Source organism: Lytechinus variegatus, chromosome 4, assembly GCF_018143015.1.
Source record: "Lytechinus variegatus isolate NC3 chromosome 4, Lvar_3.0, whole genome shotgun sequence".
In the NCBI taxonomy this organism is placed as follows: Eukaryota; Metazoa; Echinodermata; class Echinoidea; order Temnopleuroida; family Toxopneustidae; genus Lytechinus; species Lytechinus variegatus.
Window position 1 is genome coordinate 6,658,976 of NC_054743.1, and position 19,162 is coordinate 6,678,137.

The 19,162-nt window shown below is 35.2% G+C and overlaps 1 protein-coding gene across 1 annotated transcript in view; it reads right to left on the reverse strand.

The window, feature by feature from the left end:
- The window catches only part of LOC121413265 (titin homolog), an 89,263-nt gene that overhangs the window by 39,786 nt on the left and 30,315 nt on the right, over positions 1 to 19,162 (reverse strand). Inside the window, exon 4 of the mRNA XM_041606025.1 lies at positions 8,084 to 8,194. Within this exon, the coding sequence (XP_041461959.1) occupies positions 8,084 to 8,194 (111 nt within the window). The remainder of the gene's footprint in view (positions 1 to 8,083; positions 8,195 to 19,162) is intronic.

Here is a 19,162-nt window from a genome sequence, read left to right on the forward strand (position 1 = left end):
AATGAAGGAGCTGAGCAGAAGAAAAAAGTGGGTGATGGGTCATTAGACTGAAGAGCTGGCATCCATCAAAGTCATGCAATATAACGCATGGGAAGATCATAATCAGAATAGACTTAACACAGTATGATTATAAATTGGGGCTGAGAGTTACCACAAAGACAGCCAAGTCAATAATAATGCAAAATCCCCTATATTTTTTTAATGGAACCCCGCCCCCCTTAAAAAAAAAGAAAAGAAAATATGGCAAAACTAAAGGAGAAAGGACCCCCAAAAGAACTGAAATGATTGTACTAATGACCAGTAGATATCATAATTGAATACAAGTATAGCTCTTGGAGGCATTATTGTTCATATTTTAATTCTTTAATTTCACCCCCCCCCCAAAAAAAAAAACAAAAAAAAAAAACATGTACTTAATCAAATATTTTTTAGACAACAGGAATGAAAAAAGTGGAATATCAACTGAATTTATATTGAATATGACTAGTACAACTCTATGTATGTCTTCATCAAAACTTTCTGAATTTTATGTACTGCACACATGCATACAAACTAAAAAAATCTTTAATTTCAGAAACCTGCCTTTTATGAACAGTTGTTGGCAAGGTTTTCTAATTTAAAACTAGAGCATATCATATGAATCATATAGTGCCTACTAGCATGATCATGGGAGAAAATGTGTACTCTGTTTTCAAAACAATATGTGTCCTTGCAAGTGTTTGAGTCATCAGTGCAATTACTATACAGACCATGTATAAACTATAAAGCATGGAAGCCGCTGCATACAACGTTAAGGCACTTATGATAATGTACTCATGGTGCAGAATCTATTCCTCCCATTATTTGAATACTAATTGGTAACAAGGTGTATATTAATTTTGAAGGTCCATAAATGAAGGTGGTAGTACTTGCAGTAAACCCTTTTTTTTAAAGAAAAAAACTACCGGTATACATTTCTGCTAGAATTATGACTGATCTAAATCACACCCAAATTATTCTGAATAGATAAACAGAATCACCCCCCAAAAAAGAATATATACATGTATATATATAATATATATATATATATAGCAAACAGATTTCATTCACCCCAACCCACTTTGCTAAATTTTGAAATAAAAAAGAATGGCATACATCTGCATAGCCTTGTCTGTTTTATTTTGAAGTCTGCATGCAGTCACATTATTTTCTCATTATTGTACTGCACAATTCTGCTACATGTTCAATAAAAAAAGGCAAATTATGACACTGCAAGTTCTGTTAAAGATATTTTCTGTTTATAATTTCTCATTGTCTAGCAAAGGTATCCAAGCGCCTACACTATTCTCGACAAAGGTGTATGCGATGTGCTTTAAAATCTTACCATATATTTTAATAGCAAAAGAGAAAAAAGGAGTACCCTATTTGCAATTTCCTCTTTTCACATGTTAATGTCTTTATCTAGACAACCCTCTCCACTCCTTGTCACAGCTAACAGTATGCACTCAGGAAATGCTGCTACTTTTCGTCAGGAAAACCTGCCATTTTGAATAACTCTCTTTCCCGAACTTCAACCTGTGTTTGTAGTCTGAAACAAAGCCCAAATCTTGTGAATCCTGAATATCATTTCTGCAACTTGATTTTGCTACACTGCTAATTTTGCTTGTTCAGCATTTAGGAAATCCCCATATAAAGTGTTCAGCTATTGCTGAAGATGACATTAAATAATATGTTAACCCTATATAAAGTGAAAAATATTTTATATTTTTATAGCTCTTATATAATTACAAGTCCTGTTGAGAGGAAAGAATTAAACAATAAAATCCCTTTTCACATTTTAATGTGAAATATTAACAAGTCCCATCCATCATTCTTCAGATTCCCCGACATTAATACCAATCTATCTCACTTCAATTTTTTTCTCGGCACTGACTGGCCTTGGAAAGGCTCCTCTGATCAGGCACTTGAGCATTCTCTCTCTACTGAGTACAACTTGCTTCACCTGGATAGAGAGTGGCAAATGTAGATAAACGACTTGGGTGAGTGCTGCGGTGGGATATGAACCCTGGACCTTCAAGTTCAAAGCCTGAAGACTTATCCACTGATCCAAAACACCTAGCTCTATTAAAATCAATCACGCCATGACTGAAAAAAAGACCCTGACCAGACTCAATTCAATATTAAGTTTGGAAACCCAGACTAAGATTTCAAATGCACGAGGCAAGCCCAGACATACATACCCTCGGCACAGAGACAAAGAGTCAAGAGAAATGTGTAGGAGGGATTAAAAGACCCTGGAGTTAAATATTACACTATTCCTGATTTCCTGATATAATATTCTTTTCAATTGTAGCAGCATATTTTTTTTTCTTGCACCGTCAGATGCATCGAGTATGATCAGTTCACAATAATAGTAACAAGAACATAAACTTGTCTCCGCTGTAAATATACCAGAAAGACAAGATGGCTGGCAAGGGGATGGCCAATAATGACTTACATACCATTCACCATTACGGCTCTAACAAAAGCACTAGTTAGCAAGGTATTTAACGAAGAACAATACCCCCTTCAGTAAGAGTATTCAAATATTTATAAGCTAAAAACCCTACTTATTTTCTCAATAATATCCCCTTTATATTTTTTTGTAAGTACTTGGAGAGTAGAAATAGAATTTACTGTTTTGGCATATGTATATAAGCGTTTTGAGCATGTCTAAGACTAATGGAAAAGCGCTATGTATATACTTTATGTACAGTGTATGTACATGTATAACCTGGCCCCCTAAAACATGGAATAGGAATAATATTAGCAAAAATATGCGAGCAAATTTTTCATAAAAGTAGTAATCAATAAAATTTAGGGCAGAATTATGAAAGGCCTACAAATTGTAAAGATAACCTCCAAACAAATTCTGGAAATTACCAAGGAATATGAATCTGAATATTAGTTTTCCTGCTATCAGAAATGAAGGGGGGGAGGTGCCCGGGGGAGGTGTCATATTAGGTGGTTTCAGACCACCTCGAAGTTCGCCAGTTCCAGGTATTCTCTGATCAGGAAATTTACCCCGATCAGAAAATACTAGGTATTTTGGTAATGTGAAAGCAAATTACGCGTAATTTCCCCGAAAGAAAATACCCGCTAAATAGTAGGTACTTGGCGAAATTACGAGAACTTTCGTGGGGATTTTTCCAAGGTCGCAGGTATTTTGGCGATGTGAAAGCAAATTACGGGAACTTTTATCCCAGCGTGTCGTTGGGCGCGGCGGCGTGGGTGGCTGCTGGGCTAGTGATTTCTAATCTCCCGCCTTGCCTGCTTATCAGACAACACTGCGCATGCTCGTAACTTCGGGAACTTATCCCGAAGGATGTGTTTCGGGGCGGTGTGAATGCAGGAATAATTAACGGGTATATTTTAGCCTTAAAAAGTTCTCGTAATTTAACGGGGATTCTTGTGATCGAGGCGGTTTGAAACCACCTAGTGTGGATGGAGAATGCAATGAATGGGGCAAGTATTGTATATGGGGTTGAATCTATTACACTACCCTGTCAACAAAGGAAAAAAATATTTAAAATTTATAATTACACATTATTATGTACTCTCTTTCAGAAAAAAATAATGAAAACAAAATGTGTTATACACTCATAGAAAATAAATTTTTCTTTAATAGAAATTTCACAAAACACCAGAGTTATTTTGTTGTAATTTTTATGTTTTGTAAGTTAGATATTTGTACACAGTGCTACATGTACCGGTACATGCGGGGGTGATGTGCTTCCAAGAAACAGCTATTTACATTAATGCTTTAATAAACCCTGACCAGAATGTACCACTGCTCCATTCTGTATCATTTGTTTTACTATGCAAAAGAGTCATTTATGTTTGTATCATGATTTTGTCAAATAATAGTAATAGTAGAAATAATAATAATAATATACTAATAAATTAGGCATATGAATCAAAATCTTAACATCCACTGAGCACAAGAGAACCGTTTGCTGGAAATAATACGACACGATACCATCGTCTTCACTACCTCTACGAGAAAAATTCACTCGCAGTGAAAGTGAGTAGGCTCTTACTATCATATCATCATTGCTCCTAGCACATTCTTTAAACTGCTTAGCAGTAAAAACAAATATGGCCATATTATCTTCCTGTCAATCACTTTATTTCCGCCCAGGACCGACCAACCGACCAAGCTCAGTTACGATTGCTCGGAGTGAGCCTTGTTCATACCAGGCGTTGTGAGCGCTGGAGTCAGCAAGGGCAAATCCAGACTATCGAACAATGCAGTTGAAGAAGGGTAACATTAGGTGGTATTATATGAATAGCTGGAGGAATGAGATTGTGCTAGAAAAATGCTACTCATAAGGACAGTTGCTTTGGTTATTTCGTAGCTAAAATGATTTAGCTGCATAAGCACTTTTAGCTTTTTAAATGTACATATTTATGTTTGATTGTGCAGTTTATAACTTGTAAGTTCCAGCTACGCCTGTGAATGATCATGGGAGATACAGGCAAGAAACATGTTTGATAATCAATAAATCAAATTTTAATTCAATTATTAATAATAGAAAAAAATATGCTTTAAAGGACAAGTCCACCCCAAAAAAATTTTTGATTTGAATAAAAAGAGAAAAATTCAACAAGCATAACACTGAAAATTTCAACAAAATCGGATGTAAAATTTATGTTATGACATTTTAAAGTTTCGCTTCATTTCACAAAACAGTGATAGGCACATCTCGGACGGTATGCAAATGAAGGAACTGATGACATCACTCACTATTTCTTTTGTATTTTATTATATGAAATATGAAATATTTTGATTTTCTCGTTATTGTCATGTGAAATTAAGTTTCATTCCTCCCTGAACACGTGGAATTCCATTATTTTAACATTTTGTACTTCTGGCAAGGAGGTCCTAATCATCAAATTCGTAAAAATTGAAATATTGTATAATTCAAACAATATAAGACAAAAGAAATAGTGAGTGACGTCATCAACTCTCTCATTAGGATGTAACAGGCTCGTTCATATAACTATTTTGTTAAAAATAAGCAAAACTTTGAAATGTCATAACTTTCTTATTTTACATCCGATTTTGATGAAATTTTGAGCATTGTGCTTGTCTGATTTTTCTCTATTGATTCAAATCAACATTTTTCTGAGGTGGACTTGACCTTTAATAATACATGTAGGTGAACAGGAAGACAATAGCAGATATCTTTAAAAAATGAGACTCAGCAAGGGTTTTTTGAGATATTTCCAGAGTTACTTGGTTCAATGAAACTGCTTTGCGCTCAGATGCACTGAAAAAATATTAGGTATACCATAATGAGATCATGCTATTGAGAGGAGCAGCTTTTCATCTTCAAAACTCCACACAAGCAGTTGAAATCAAATGTGAACAGGGGTCATACAGGGAGCCTCTAATAATACTCCAAGGGACCTGGGATCGGTAAAGAAACTAGATTTTATTTGGTTTTCCCCTCAAAATCATATCGCTGACTTTCCTTGTTTGGTCAGCGAGCTCATGTTTCCCCTCTCCCGGTCGCAGTTTCTGATGAATAATCAATGCAAGGGCCATCGGGGTACGTGACACAAGAAATACGAGCACCGGAGAGATGTACACACCGGCTAGGGCTTATTAGATATTCTTTGAATTACATGTTGACATGGCATGAGTCTATTTCGTGAAATGTATCTCGTGATAAGAAACTGACCATGTAAACAGCTCTATGCATGACATGTTAATTACATTTTCAACCGAGACTATCCCTCTGTAAGTTTACGTTGTAAAAAAGGAAGGATGGAGGGTGCATTTGTTGCTTTCTCACTTGTCCTCAAACTTCAGACAAAAATGGACTATGGGAGTAATACAAAAGATTTAGGGCCTACATTTGATACTGTTTCTTTTCTTTTAAAAAAATTAAAATAAGTCATTGACTGTCCACATAAAAAAATAATCAATAATTACATTGACTTTAAAACACAAAAATCCTGCTGCCTATTTCCACAGAATCAAATAAAAACAAAAATTGAGAGCACAAAATTCCATATGTACCGAGAATAAAAACCCTGTTTTTTTCCACCACGCAATCTGCGTCCACTTGTTTACTGTAACAGATCAATCTTCAATTTGTTTTTCCAGCTTTCTTCTTTTTTACATTTCCTATCTTCATACCTTTTAAAGGTGGGTACCTTTCTGAGTCTGATCGAATCAATCATTCATGCAATTTAACAGCTTTTCCAATCAATATTCTCAGATTACAATCTGCCTTCTATTCCATTAGGAATTTGCCAACTCATCTATCACAAGGCCTACACATCCAATGAGAGTGAAATAAATCAAGATTTATCTCAAGGAAGTTTTAAAAATAGTACTTACTAACAGAAAAAATAAATAAATAAAAGCATAATTTACATAATTATCATTTACATGTATACCCAAACATGTAGCAGAGATCATTTGTTTTCATACAATGCTCATATCATGTTGGAAAGAAAAAAACTTTGCATGTTACATATTAATTCTCAACTGATTTTTTTTTCTACATTAAACTGCCTGGCCTCAGTAGGAAGACAAACATTACATGTAGGCATATGTACTGCTCATTACAAGTGCTCATTATGAAAACAGCAATTAGTTTCTACCAAGTCTCCCATTTCAGACTAATAGAATTCATTATATCAAAATGAAATAGGCATAATTAATGTGTTTTATTATTTATTTCATAATAAATGACAGATGTAAAAATGCATTTCATATCATGCAGACATGTTCAGTCCCCAACGTGTTTTAATACATGTTTCTTGTAAAGATTCAAGCTTAAAAGTCTGAACAGGTTTAATAGAATATCATGGATCAATTGATTGTGTGGGCCTTGTGTCCATCTGAAATCGCTGGTGATTCCAATCAGCCAATGTCATGTCTCCTTTCCTTGTATCACTCAAGCCCCCCCCCCCCCACCACCACCAACAAGTATCAAATACATGTACGTCACATCAGTTCCAATTATCACTGATGCATAACCACGAAGCGTAATTTACCAATTTTTCACTCCCGTTTTGAGGCAGCAGACACGTTTCTCCAGCAACCCTAAAAATAAAGTCATCTAATTCCATTACACCAATTTACATGAATACATTTAGGAACTGCTTGTTTTTAATCTACTTTCCTTGTGTTGCATGTATCTATAATAAGTTGTGATCACCAAAATGATGCTGCGTGAAATTTGATATCCATGTGTAATAGCGGACTCCAATACAGTAGGAGTTGAACCTATCAGTGTTAAAAAGCATATTATGTGCCATGAATGTTAAAAGGATGACCAACCTGAAAAGATGTATAGCAGTTCTTTTTGTCTATTAAAATAAAAACCCTGAAAATGTAAACACCAATTTTCCACCAGAAATGAGTGAAACATTATGTATAAATGAGGATGAATATTTTGTATTTTTTTTACAGCAGGATGATTGATGCAATTATGCCATTTGATTCTTGTTTATGCTTTAAACATGGTATGAAAGCAACTCTCCACATGAGCATTACCGGGAAATCAATATTTTGTGGTAATGGACTGCAGCATAAGATTAGTTTGACAAAGATAGCAAAAATGAATCAATACCAAAACCACGGCATTATATTTTGCATTAGAATCAAATGGACAAAATGGTTTTCTTCAAAACAAAAATGTAAAGAAAATATTCCACCACCAAGCACCATGATACTGAGGAAAATTTGCTTGCTTATTAAAAATACATTTAAAAGAGCATATTACATTCATTCAAAAAGGCAAATACAGTATATAGTCATAAATCATTATAGACCCAATTGCAATACATTCCAACTAAAAGAAGATCAACAGACTGCTGACATAATAACATTTCAAATTTCTCCAATTAGAAATATTAAGACAGAAAACAAAGCAAGCAAAACAATGTCATTTCTTTAACATTTTTTGTTTATTTTATTAAAGGTTGCATTGTTTTTGTTGTATTAATAGTTCTACATACTGAACACACAAAAAGGCAGTGAATATATATGCACACAGAGTGAAAGGAAAGCTGTTATATATGAAGTTTGTATTTGGGTACAAACCAGGTATTTTTGTCACTGTGGCAAACTGTTGTTTATTGCCCCCAGAGTCTGGGATGTCTACTAGCTCTGGGGTATACTTTTCATCGGGTTCCAGGGTTCGGTACCTGCAAACTGTAGGGAGAAGAGGGGGAAAATGCGGAAGGTTAGACCCTCCTATAGAACTGGGGTGAAAGATCACAAGGGCCCGCCACAAAGTGTCGGAAGAAATACTGAAATTCTTTATTTCAATTCCTCCAGGGCACTGTTTATTAGTTGACATGTAAAACCCTACATGTAGGCTACTGGTTTACTGACCAGACTTTAAATTTAAAGGATCCATGGGCATTACTTCCTGACATAGCATCTAAGTATTCTGGCAAGGTATTAATCTGCATGTGCCATTCCACACCCAAGAGAGAGATGGGAAGTAAAGGGGGCTGGGCTGAAAAGTGGCACATACCCAAAACAGTGACCATAATGGTTGGCATACACTACAATACACCCAGGCAGTGGTACAAGCAGTGTATAGATATGAGACAGATACTGCACCAGTGCCCTTGATGTCAAAATGTTGCAAAACTCTATAAACTATATAGGGAGAAAATGAACGTACACCAGGATAGGAGGCAGCTTAAAAGCTTGGCTAAAGAGGTTTGTTGCTAGGCTGGGAATCAGACTAAGATAATGCTTTCATCACAACTCGATGGCAGCACAGCCATCTAAACATCCCCCTTCTTGGATACCCTTTCCACTTGGAGGAAGTCCCTCATGTTGCTTCCCTCCCTTATTTTCAGGTATTAAGAGACAATGCGTGGGCCAAAAGGGCATTGCCTTCATTAACTTTTAAAATCTGGATTAAACCCTGGAGAGAAAACAGCAAGAGAGGTTCGGTTCGGAGGGTAGAGAATCTCAAAAATAGGATAGATGGGGAGTGAATGACCAAGGGTTACTGTTACACTCGGCATACATCATACACAGAAAAGAAAATGTAAAGCAGAAAGGGAAGATAAAATCACCAATATATGGATGGAATTGACAAGTATTCTTAGCTTTGTAGATTGAGGAGGCAATTTACTAAAAGTAACAAAATACAGTTAGTCCGAAGTAGTTTGTAAGAAGTGATTGATGAATACATAATATATTGTGGAAACAGGGATTACAATGTATAGATCAAATCCTTGCCATGATCAGGGAAATATGCTGCAGTATTCAGAAGAGTAGATCTGGGCTCCGTAACACAAAGCATAACGATTGATCGTACATGTACACTTGATTTTTACGACTGACTGTACATTACAGTCAATGCAATCAATCGTGAAATTTTGTTCTACGATCATTGCTAAGCTTTGTGTTACGGGCTCAAGGTCATCTAATTTAGGCTGCAACTTTATCTTTCTTCAAGAAAACCAGGGTAGTAATGGCTTTTATACTGTCAAAGTTCCTATTCAAGACAACCAAGATATCTACCTAAAAGCTCCAGACTTATGGGAGCAAGGTGAGATAAAATGAGGATATTCTCCTTTATATTTCATCCCATATTTTTATCCAGGACAAGGGATGTCTTCCCTACAGTGAGGTGCGCGTGGGTGGAAAGCTTTTAATCTAGTTACCCTGGTAACGAAGGTTTATATTATTGGAATCAAATTTGCTTTGCAAGATTTGGACAAACATTAGGGTTGAATTGAATAGTTGAATAAGCATTGTATTGTAGGTTTAACAGTAATTATAAATGGATTTTGAATTATCAGGTGAGCTAAAATAACATATAGAAACTGTATAACGGGACCAAAGAATGAGATGCTGCATAGCCAAGTGTGATGAAAGTACAGGAGGGGGTCATTAAGGGGGAACTGTGAATAGAAGCACCTTGCAATGTGGGATGGGAAAAGGTCAGATGAATCATTGGCTGGCAGCAAAGGGAGAGATGGAGGGTGAGGGTATATCAGTGGAGGGGTGGGGGGGGGGGGGGGGGCAATTGGTAGGTGAAACTGGAAAAGAGGAGTGTAGCATAAAGACAAAAGAAAAATAAGGTAAAGAAAATGAAAGAAAGAAAGAAAGAACACAAATGAACAGAGAAATTTATCCATTCTTTACTAGAATTTATATAAGGAAGCACAAGACAACTTATAAGATACCATTTCTATGAATTTCCAGAAGGAAGAAGGATTCACAGCCCATTCTTGGATCAAAGATTGAACATTCACTTTGCGAGACACGAGGAAGAGGGAGAGGGTATAAAGACTATTACACATTGCACTGATCTGAATAAAAGGGACACTTTGAAACGTTTCTTCTATTTTCATTCAGGTTCGACACAGGAAAAGTTCAAATGAGAGTAGAGTTGGCCCACCGAGGGATAATGGATTGAATTTATCCTCCCCAAAGTACAGAGGTTGAGAAAAGGAATTGGTGATAGCATACAGTAATGGATCACAGAGTCTGGGTCATGTGAACTAAAAATGAAGCAATACCATTGGTGGATCCAGGCTGGGGTGCAAAGGGATGCATGCCTCCTTCATATTTTGAGATTCACCCATGGATTGAACATACACAATCTGAGGAAATTGTCATCTGCAGTTCTGCACCCCCTCTATTTCCAAAATTGGTATTTGCACCCTGTGTATTACAAAATACTGGATCTGCCACTGAAATCCTTTGGTGTGATGCAGGTTGATACAGGTTTTAGGAAGAAGGGGGGGGGGGGGGCAATTTGGTCACAATACCAGTACATTTCAGGGATAGCATTAACAAGAACATTGCCAAATTCATAAATTTATGTACTGTACATTCATGATGCAAATTGCACAAAAGAGACAGGGCAAGAGATGCCCATGTTTATCAAATATATTATACAATTTATAATAGATGAAGAATTATAAATAAACAGTGAAAGACAGGTTAGAAAGAGTGAAGGCATATCATTGAGGTGTATTAATAGCAGAACTAAGAACTAAGGAAAAATGGTAATCAATTTCCATCCAAACTTCTCTTGATCACGGTGACAGATGTAGTGAAACAATAATTCGATATCTTATCAGATCAGTTCAGAATTTACAAAAACTCATTGTGAACTCATCAGTAGTTTTCAAATGAATGCTTGATAAACTGATTTCTTCTAAAAAAAAAAAACATGCTTCTTTTCATGGACGTTTAGAATCTGAGGAAAAAATATGCCTACGTCCAATAGTCTTCAAGAAAGTGATTAACTGATTCTCATGACAGGAATGGACAGAAATGTCACATGTCCAAACAAAACAGCAGTTTCAGAAGAAACATAATAGTAGAACCAAATTGTGGCAAACCAATTCACAATCATATTTTTGCATCAGCTGTATAAATAACAGACCAATATCAATCCAATTCATAATTTCAGAAACACAATGGATTTTCAGCTTATAAATCAAACCTATGCACGGGTCTAGTGGACGCAAGTCATGCATAATCATCTGTTACACTCCATTAGCGAGCGAAGAATAAAGAACAAACTCCATAGCAAAAAGTGGCGTTTAAGCTGTCCATTTCACGCACGATGTGTCAATGGTAAATACTGGGCTTCAAGCTTCATACACCTCAAAAATATTCCTCATATATCTACAAGAGGCGATTTCATAAGAGTTCAGTGTTATCATATGAATGGGACATATTGCCAGGGTAAATACCGGATGAATAGCGTTTCAATGTGGAAGACGTCTTGGGTTTTTAAACTTACATCAGGAAATTTGCTCGCTGTGTTTGGCAAAGGCAAACAAAGAAATGCAATATTGTGTTGGAAAGTAAATACTCCAAATCCGAAGAAAAAAATCTCTTTCTTTCTCTCTAACCACTTCAAATCAGAGGTGCAGCTGTGTGACAATCTGGAGGCAATACTTAAACAAATAATTTTTTGTTCCAAAAGATATATTGGCAATTTTGCAAAGTGTTCCATTAAGTTTATGAAAAACATATGAAATATGAATTTGACATTCTGTCCAAATTATGCATAATTTCTATTCTGATCAAGGTATGTTTCATCTTATCAAACCTTTTTTATTTACCTCCTAATTCTTTTGGGGCCTTGAGCACTCTACAGAATGGATTGAGACTTTATAGGTAACAAGTTTATTATCATTATTAATCCTGATTATCCATTTGTGTTCAGATTTCCATGTACACTGTTAGAAAATTTATCCTTAAAATAAAAGAAGTTCCTGCAGCAGAGTCTCGAGAACACCTGTAATCTTACTTGATTGCGTAATCTTACAGAAAATTGGTATTTGGTGTATGGAACACTTTAATACAAATTTCTTTTAAAAAACACCCTTTTCCCCTTTTTAAACAGACCTGTTCTGTTAAATTGCAGAAAAATTCCTGTTTTATGAATTTACAGAATGATTATTTTATTGCTTTCTGCAAAATCTTCTTTTTTCTGTAAAATTAGGGGTTTTTTAACAGCGTACGTATTGTTTTTTTATATCTCATGTTCAATTCTCTTTTAGAATGTATTAACCCATTCCTGCAATTCAACTTGGATTGGTGATCTACATGTATCACACATTTTCACCAATGCATTAGATTCAAAGAAATGTGCTCACTATACAATTCAATTCATCAACAACCCAACAATATAGCCTGATATTTCAAAGCTTGCAAAATGAAGGATATTCCATTATTCCTTCCCTGGAATGCCTCAAACAATACAATAATGACCTTTCTAGCTACTTTAGTATTCATTAATCATAAAGATATTGTATAACAGAAAATAAGGACTGCCATACTGTGGTCTCTGATGAACTTGACCAACGCGAGGCCGTGTGCGGGTACGTGTAAGAGTCAAGGATAATTGAAGGCGATACACAGGTATCAAGATTAGTTTTATGAGTACATGTACACGTACTTGTAGTTCACTGAATATATTAATGAAAGGGATGATGTCACAAACAATTAAGATTAACTCTAAATGTAATTAACCAAGGTTAACCAAAGCCACTGCTCATCGTCACGATCCTACTACACTTTTTTTTTTTTTTTTTTAGAAATATACAAACTTTTTTTCCTCAAATAGCTGTCAATAAGGTTAGGATGAAAAATACTGAATTTTTTGAGCAACTTATGAAAATTAGTATTTTGTATATTCTTTTGTACACAAATTCCTGAAAAATGCAGTATATTTTTTTTTCTGACAGGTAATTATTACATGAGCTGTAACCCTTGTCATTGTTTTCTCAAATTTAGTACCAAAGATGTTCAAGACTTGCAAGAAAAAACCTCATTAATTAGTGTGTCGTGATATACAATAGAGGGGGTTGGCCATTTGCACAACAATATTTCATGCAGGGGGTATCACACTGACCCTTCCCCTCCCCCCCCCCCCCACTCTCCAGTTGGTTTAGGGTCAAAGTCACCAGTTAAAGTTAAATTGCTATATAAACTGTTCATATATTTTACAAAGGGGCACACTTGAATTCTCACTCCAATGTTTTTGAAGGAATCTGAATTTCATTTTTCTCTGCTCATTAAGTTTTTATAATTTTCATCAGAATTCTCTCTTAGTAATCAATTATTTTTTTAAATTTTATTTACTATAATTGTTCTCTTTTACTGTTTATGTATTTATTTTGTTCTTTTTTTATTTTCACTCTCATTCATTCTTTTTGAGTGGAGGGAGGGGGCTTTTTACATGCACTCTGTACTTCACATTTAATCATTTTATTCACTGACATCAAATGAATATTCCTTAATACCATTTTTCATGAATTCAGATATATGTATGTTTTTCCTCTGGCCAGTGCAGACCCTCTGTCCTGGCTAGTCTGCCGGCACAGACCCCGATTGGAACTTTGATCAACAAGCGTGCCTCCATGCAAAGACTAGCAAATAAAAAACTTGCTGTTCCAATACAGGAAGGACTTTTTCAGTACACAAGGCATGAGTAGGCTGCACATTCAGACCCTTAACTCTCGAGTGAATGGTTTGCCCAGCAGACTATGTCCTGGCGGTCATGAGTTCAACAAGCCTATTCTGGTTTCCATAAATAATCACTGGGGATCAACCAAGTTTCACAGTTATGGAATTCTGCTGCAATCCGAAACCCTCTGTAGGTTTTAACACTGAACGACCATGCTGCCACAACAGCATGGAAGCATGACTCACAGTCTCTTTGGAAACAACAAGTTAACCCTTTGTATGCTGTTGCTTCTAATCGGCCAATATGCAACTGGTTTTAAAACAAATGTTCAGTAAATACCCACTCTATGAATCAACATCCACTTCCCCCCAAGTATTACAGGTTAATAACAAGCATGCAAATCACAGAGAACTTTATGCATACATGTAAATTAATCTTGATTCCTCCCTTTCGAGAACACCTACATGTACATGCCATGTAGGGGTGGGTAGGCCTACATGTACATGCTAAGTACTCTTTAACAAAAAGAGATTGAATTTTGGGACAGAATAAAACCTTTAAGAGACACATTTTCTTGATATTCTTGAAAAATTAACATTTTCATCCATATCATAAGTTAATAATTTGTAATAATTTGCCAACAGAAGAGAAACTTTTTAATTGGGAGGGGGGGGGCACCATACATATTTGTATTCTGTATAGATTTAAATATTTCATATCACACCCTATTGAGTTATATAAGGAAATTGAACCTCCCCCCCCCCCTTCCCACCTCCATCTTTTCTTTGTATTATATAATAAACAAGGTGTCAAGTGTAATCTTTTACACCACAAGGTCACCTCTTTCTATAGTACCTAGAATACCACACCAGCTGACTAAGTTTTTCATCAACCTTGGTTGTCTATACAGCACATGGTGGGATTCTAGGTGTCAACTTTCACAGCTTCCAGCATCAACCAAAGGCAATAGAGATGCGACTGTGCGCACACTCTCCGAGCAGCAGTGTACATGTATCTGTAGATCCTACAGAACTACGTTGAACTTGAACTACATGTTTGTGTGTACAGTACACCATGTATGTGTGAAGCAGAATTCAAATTTGAAAATGCTGTGCACAATTAGTCTCCACAACAGCAATGACTTGGTAATCTACACCGATTCCCAGCCTTGAGCAAAGCCTAAAAAATGCCTACATGTACAGTGCAGCAGAGCTGCCAACCTGAACAAGAACATATCAGTATTTTGGTGAGGAAATCAGTATTTTCACAGGAATACCATAGAACACATAAACAGAAACTTCAGAAATCAGTATTTTGCATGAAACCATCAGTATTCTTCTCTATTTTCAGTACTAAATACGGAAAATCAGTACTACTTGGCAGCTCTGGACTGCAGAGACAAGAATGTACATGTACATTTAAACATTATTAAACATTATTTAAAACTTATATAGGGACATTGATTTTCCGCGATTGCGGAAAACGGACGGAATTCACGGAAAAGGCCTTTTGAAACGGAAAGTGGCATTTCAAACGGAAAATCACGGAAAACGTATTTTCCCTCAAAATACACAGAATAGCAACAGAAATTACTCCAAAATAACAACAAAATGAGAATATTAAATGGCCACAAAACCCCAGAAAACACGATCTCACTTCGCTACAATCATGACAATTCACACATCGTGATTTCTCTCGACATCAGCACACTCGATAGCACCCCGCGATCGTACCCGGCCGGCCGGGTTGAGCTTCACATCGCTTCAGATCGCTCAACTGCACGGTCGTGTGTTGCTGCCCTCTACGTTTGAAGATGTAACAGCACGATATCGTGGTCTTAAAATCCAAGATGGCGGATTTGCGAAAGTCGTTGACTGATGATAACGATGTCCAAAAAACCCCAAAATTATCGATGAAATTTAATTTCACCGTAAAATAATGCTAATTATGTGAAAGGTGAGGATGTATGCATGCTAAATCAGTTTGAAAAATCATTAAATACACCAGCATAGATCCGATTAGAACGGATTCTATTGTGTTGTTGGTACAGTAGCAGATACAAATTTTGGCCAGTGCGAGTGTATGCGCTTTGATTTTGCTATTCAATGTGTAAACGGAATTGTCACTTTTCCGTGTGTACAACGTCTATGGGGAAACGGAATTTCCGTTTTCTGACGTGCTGAAACGGAATTTGAGATTTTCTGAAACGGAAAATCACTGTCCCTACTTATATTGTAGATTATTTTTATGTTCAAGTTTATGTTGAGAAGTCATTCCACTTCAATGTAGTGGTAGCCATACCCTTCCACCTTTCACTTTTTCTGTCACTACATACATTACATGTAGAAGGTCATTGTGTACTCTGCTTTACAAGTTCCTTTCAATGACAAATTTGTTGTTTCAGTCAAATAATCTCCAATAGGAATCAAAATTCCTTTTGAAAGTGAAATAACACAAAAGTCTGAAAGGTAGCCTAAGTTGCAATATTAGTGCAATAGAAATCCTGATAATCATAGGCTGAAAGCCATTGAACTGTGATTTAAGTAATTATACCATCAATGTCAATCTCACTTAACCTACAGCGTACCCTAACCACTATTTATACATGTATCATGACAGGATTTAAGCGCTTTAATGGAACAATAAGGGTTAATAAAGCTCTAACCACACGCACAAAACAACATTGGCTCCGATACAGATTACCGGCTTTCAACGATGCATGTCGGTCAAAACAACCTAGTCGCTTTCAGCATTTGATATTGTCACTTCATACTAGTGATCTACATGTAGTAAATATTATGCCTTGTCATGATTTTGTTTGCATGTTGGTATGCTAAACAGGTATCATTTGGCGTGGTAAACAGGTATAATATCAATATCATGGTTTTCTCTTTTTAGAAGAATAATTGATTGTGAATGTAAAAAAAAAAACTCAGCTATTAAAATTTGATTTATTTGGGCCCCTGATCACATGCATGTGCAGGTAAATGATATTAATACAAGCCAAGTCCACTCTGCTCAAGGCGCAATGACTAGCACATCAATGATGTGGAGCTCATCCGGCATCTCACAACGAAATTTAACACAATTTTAATTTCAGCCCAGTTGACACTGTAGTGAATTATATTGGTGACATAAATTGAGGATATAGCATTGAAATTGAAGAAATGACATAGAAGCATTTTTGTTATCTATGAATAAATTTCATATAAATTAAGCATAAATAACTTTCTAGTCAAAATTTCTTAACTCTGTGTAGAACCTTGGTGAACCTCATGTAGCTCTCAGATGGAACAAAAATAATCAAAATCAATGAACAAATATAAGTAATTTTGGGGGAGTTTTGAAAATATATGAATAAATTAGCATATCTAATGAATTTCAAAATTCTGTGTTGAAATTTTGTATCACCACCTCGAGCTATCATATTAAGCAAACAAAATTAAAATTGATCAACAAATGAAGAAGGAAAAACATTTTTTGTGATTTATGAATAAATTTTGCATAAATAACATAAATAATTTTCCAGACAAAATTTCAAAGTTTTGTGTACAAGTTTGGTGAACCTCATTCAGCTCTACCAGATGGAAGAAAAAAAATCAAAATCTGTCAACAAATCAAGAGGCATTTTCTGTGATTTATGAATAAATTTCGCATAAATTAGCATAAATAATTTTCTACTGAAAATTTCAAAATTCTTTGTAAAAGTATGGTGAACCTCATGAAGTTATATCAGATGGAAGAAAAAAATCAAAATCGATCAACAAATAGAGAAGCATTTTATGTGAATTTTTAAAAATTAGCATTAAATTAATTTTGCATAAATTAGCATAAAAATTGTTCTGGTCAAAATTTTAAAATTCTGTGTAGAAGTTTGGTGAACCTCATGAAGCTCTACAAGATGGAAGCAAAAAATTCAAAACAGGTCAACAAATAAAGAAGAAGAAGCATTTTTTGTGAATTTTGAAAACTGCACATAAATAAGCATATTTAATGAATTTCAAAATTCTGTGTAGTAGTTTTGAATCCCCCACCTAGTGCTATCATATAAAGCAAACAGAATTGAAATCGGACTTGAAATGGTGAAGAAGTAGCATTTTGAAATTGTGGACGGACGACAGACACCACGCCACGGCATAAGCTCATCTTGCCCTTCGGGCCGGATGAGCTTCAAAAAGGAGAGAGAGGAGAAACTGAAGGTAATAACATGTTTTTGAAAAATTGTGATTGTTAGAGGGGAATTTTAAAAGGGAAGTTCACCCTGACAAAAAGTTTATTGTAAAAATAACAGAAAAAAATAACAAAAAAATTTACATTTGAGAAAAATCCATCAAAGAATAAGAAAGTTTTTAAAATTTGAATTATTTGATTTGTGATGTCATATGCAAGCAGCTTTCCTACATGTATGTATCGTTATTGGTAAAAAAATGAATGAAATGTCATTTTCTCAGAAAATTGAAAATTGTTTTTATTGTACCTTCAGTATATCAATAGACAAATCATTTCACACCCATTTCTAAAAAGAAAACAAAAAAAGTCAACCATTAAAAAAATTGAAATTTATGAATTTTACATTACATAACATATGGGGCTGCTGCTCATCTATGACTATGTCGTAATCCAAAACTTAAATTTTAAAATTCTAATAACTTGCTTAATCTTTGATGGATTTTCCTCAAACCTTCAACAATATTTTTCGTAATTTCTTTTTTTTGCAGCTATTTTTACAACAAACTTTTCTCCAGGTGAACTTCCCCTTTAAGAAGAAATAAAAGTAAGACAATTTGTCTTTACTCTGTCTATCTAAAGTTTTATATTTGTTTATAAAAAGTCCACAATTTTTAAAAGCATGTGGTTATTGGTAAGGTTTAATATTGGTATGACTATTGTGTCTACAAATATAAGAGCTACAGAAAAAAAGTTCTGAATTGCAGCAATTTGTAGGTAATAATGGTCCATTATACTTTTAACACCCTCAACCCATCCATAATCAATATTCACAAACATTCATTGTGATATTATTCCTTTGTCCAAAAATCCAATCTCATTGCCACCCTCTTTGTTCTCCCTCATAATATACTATTGTACATTACAATATGTGCAATGCTAAAGCAGCTGTGTCAATATACAATGCTCAAATACATCAATGCTTGACAATAATGTTATTCTATTGTTGTATGACATGCGGCCAGACAGTATGTGAGCCCAAGATAATT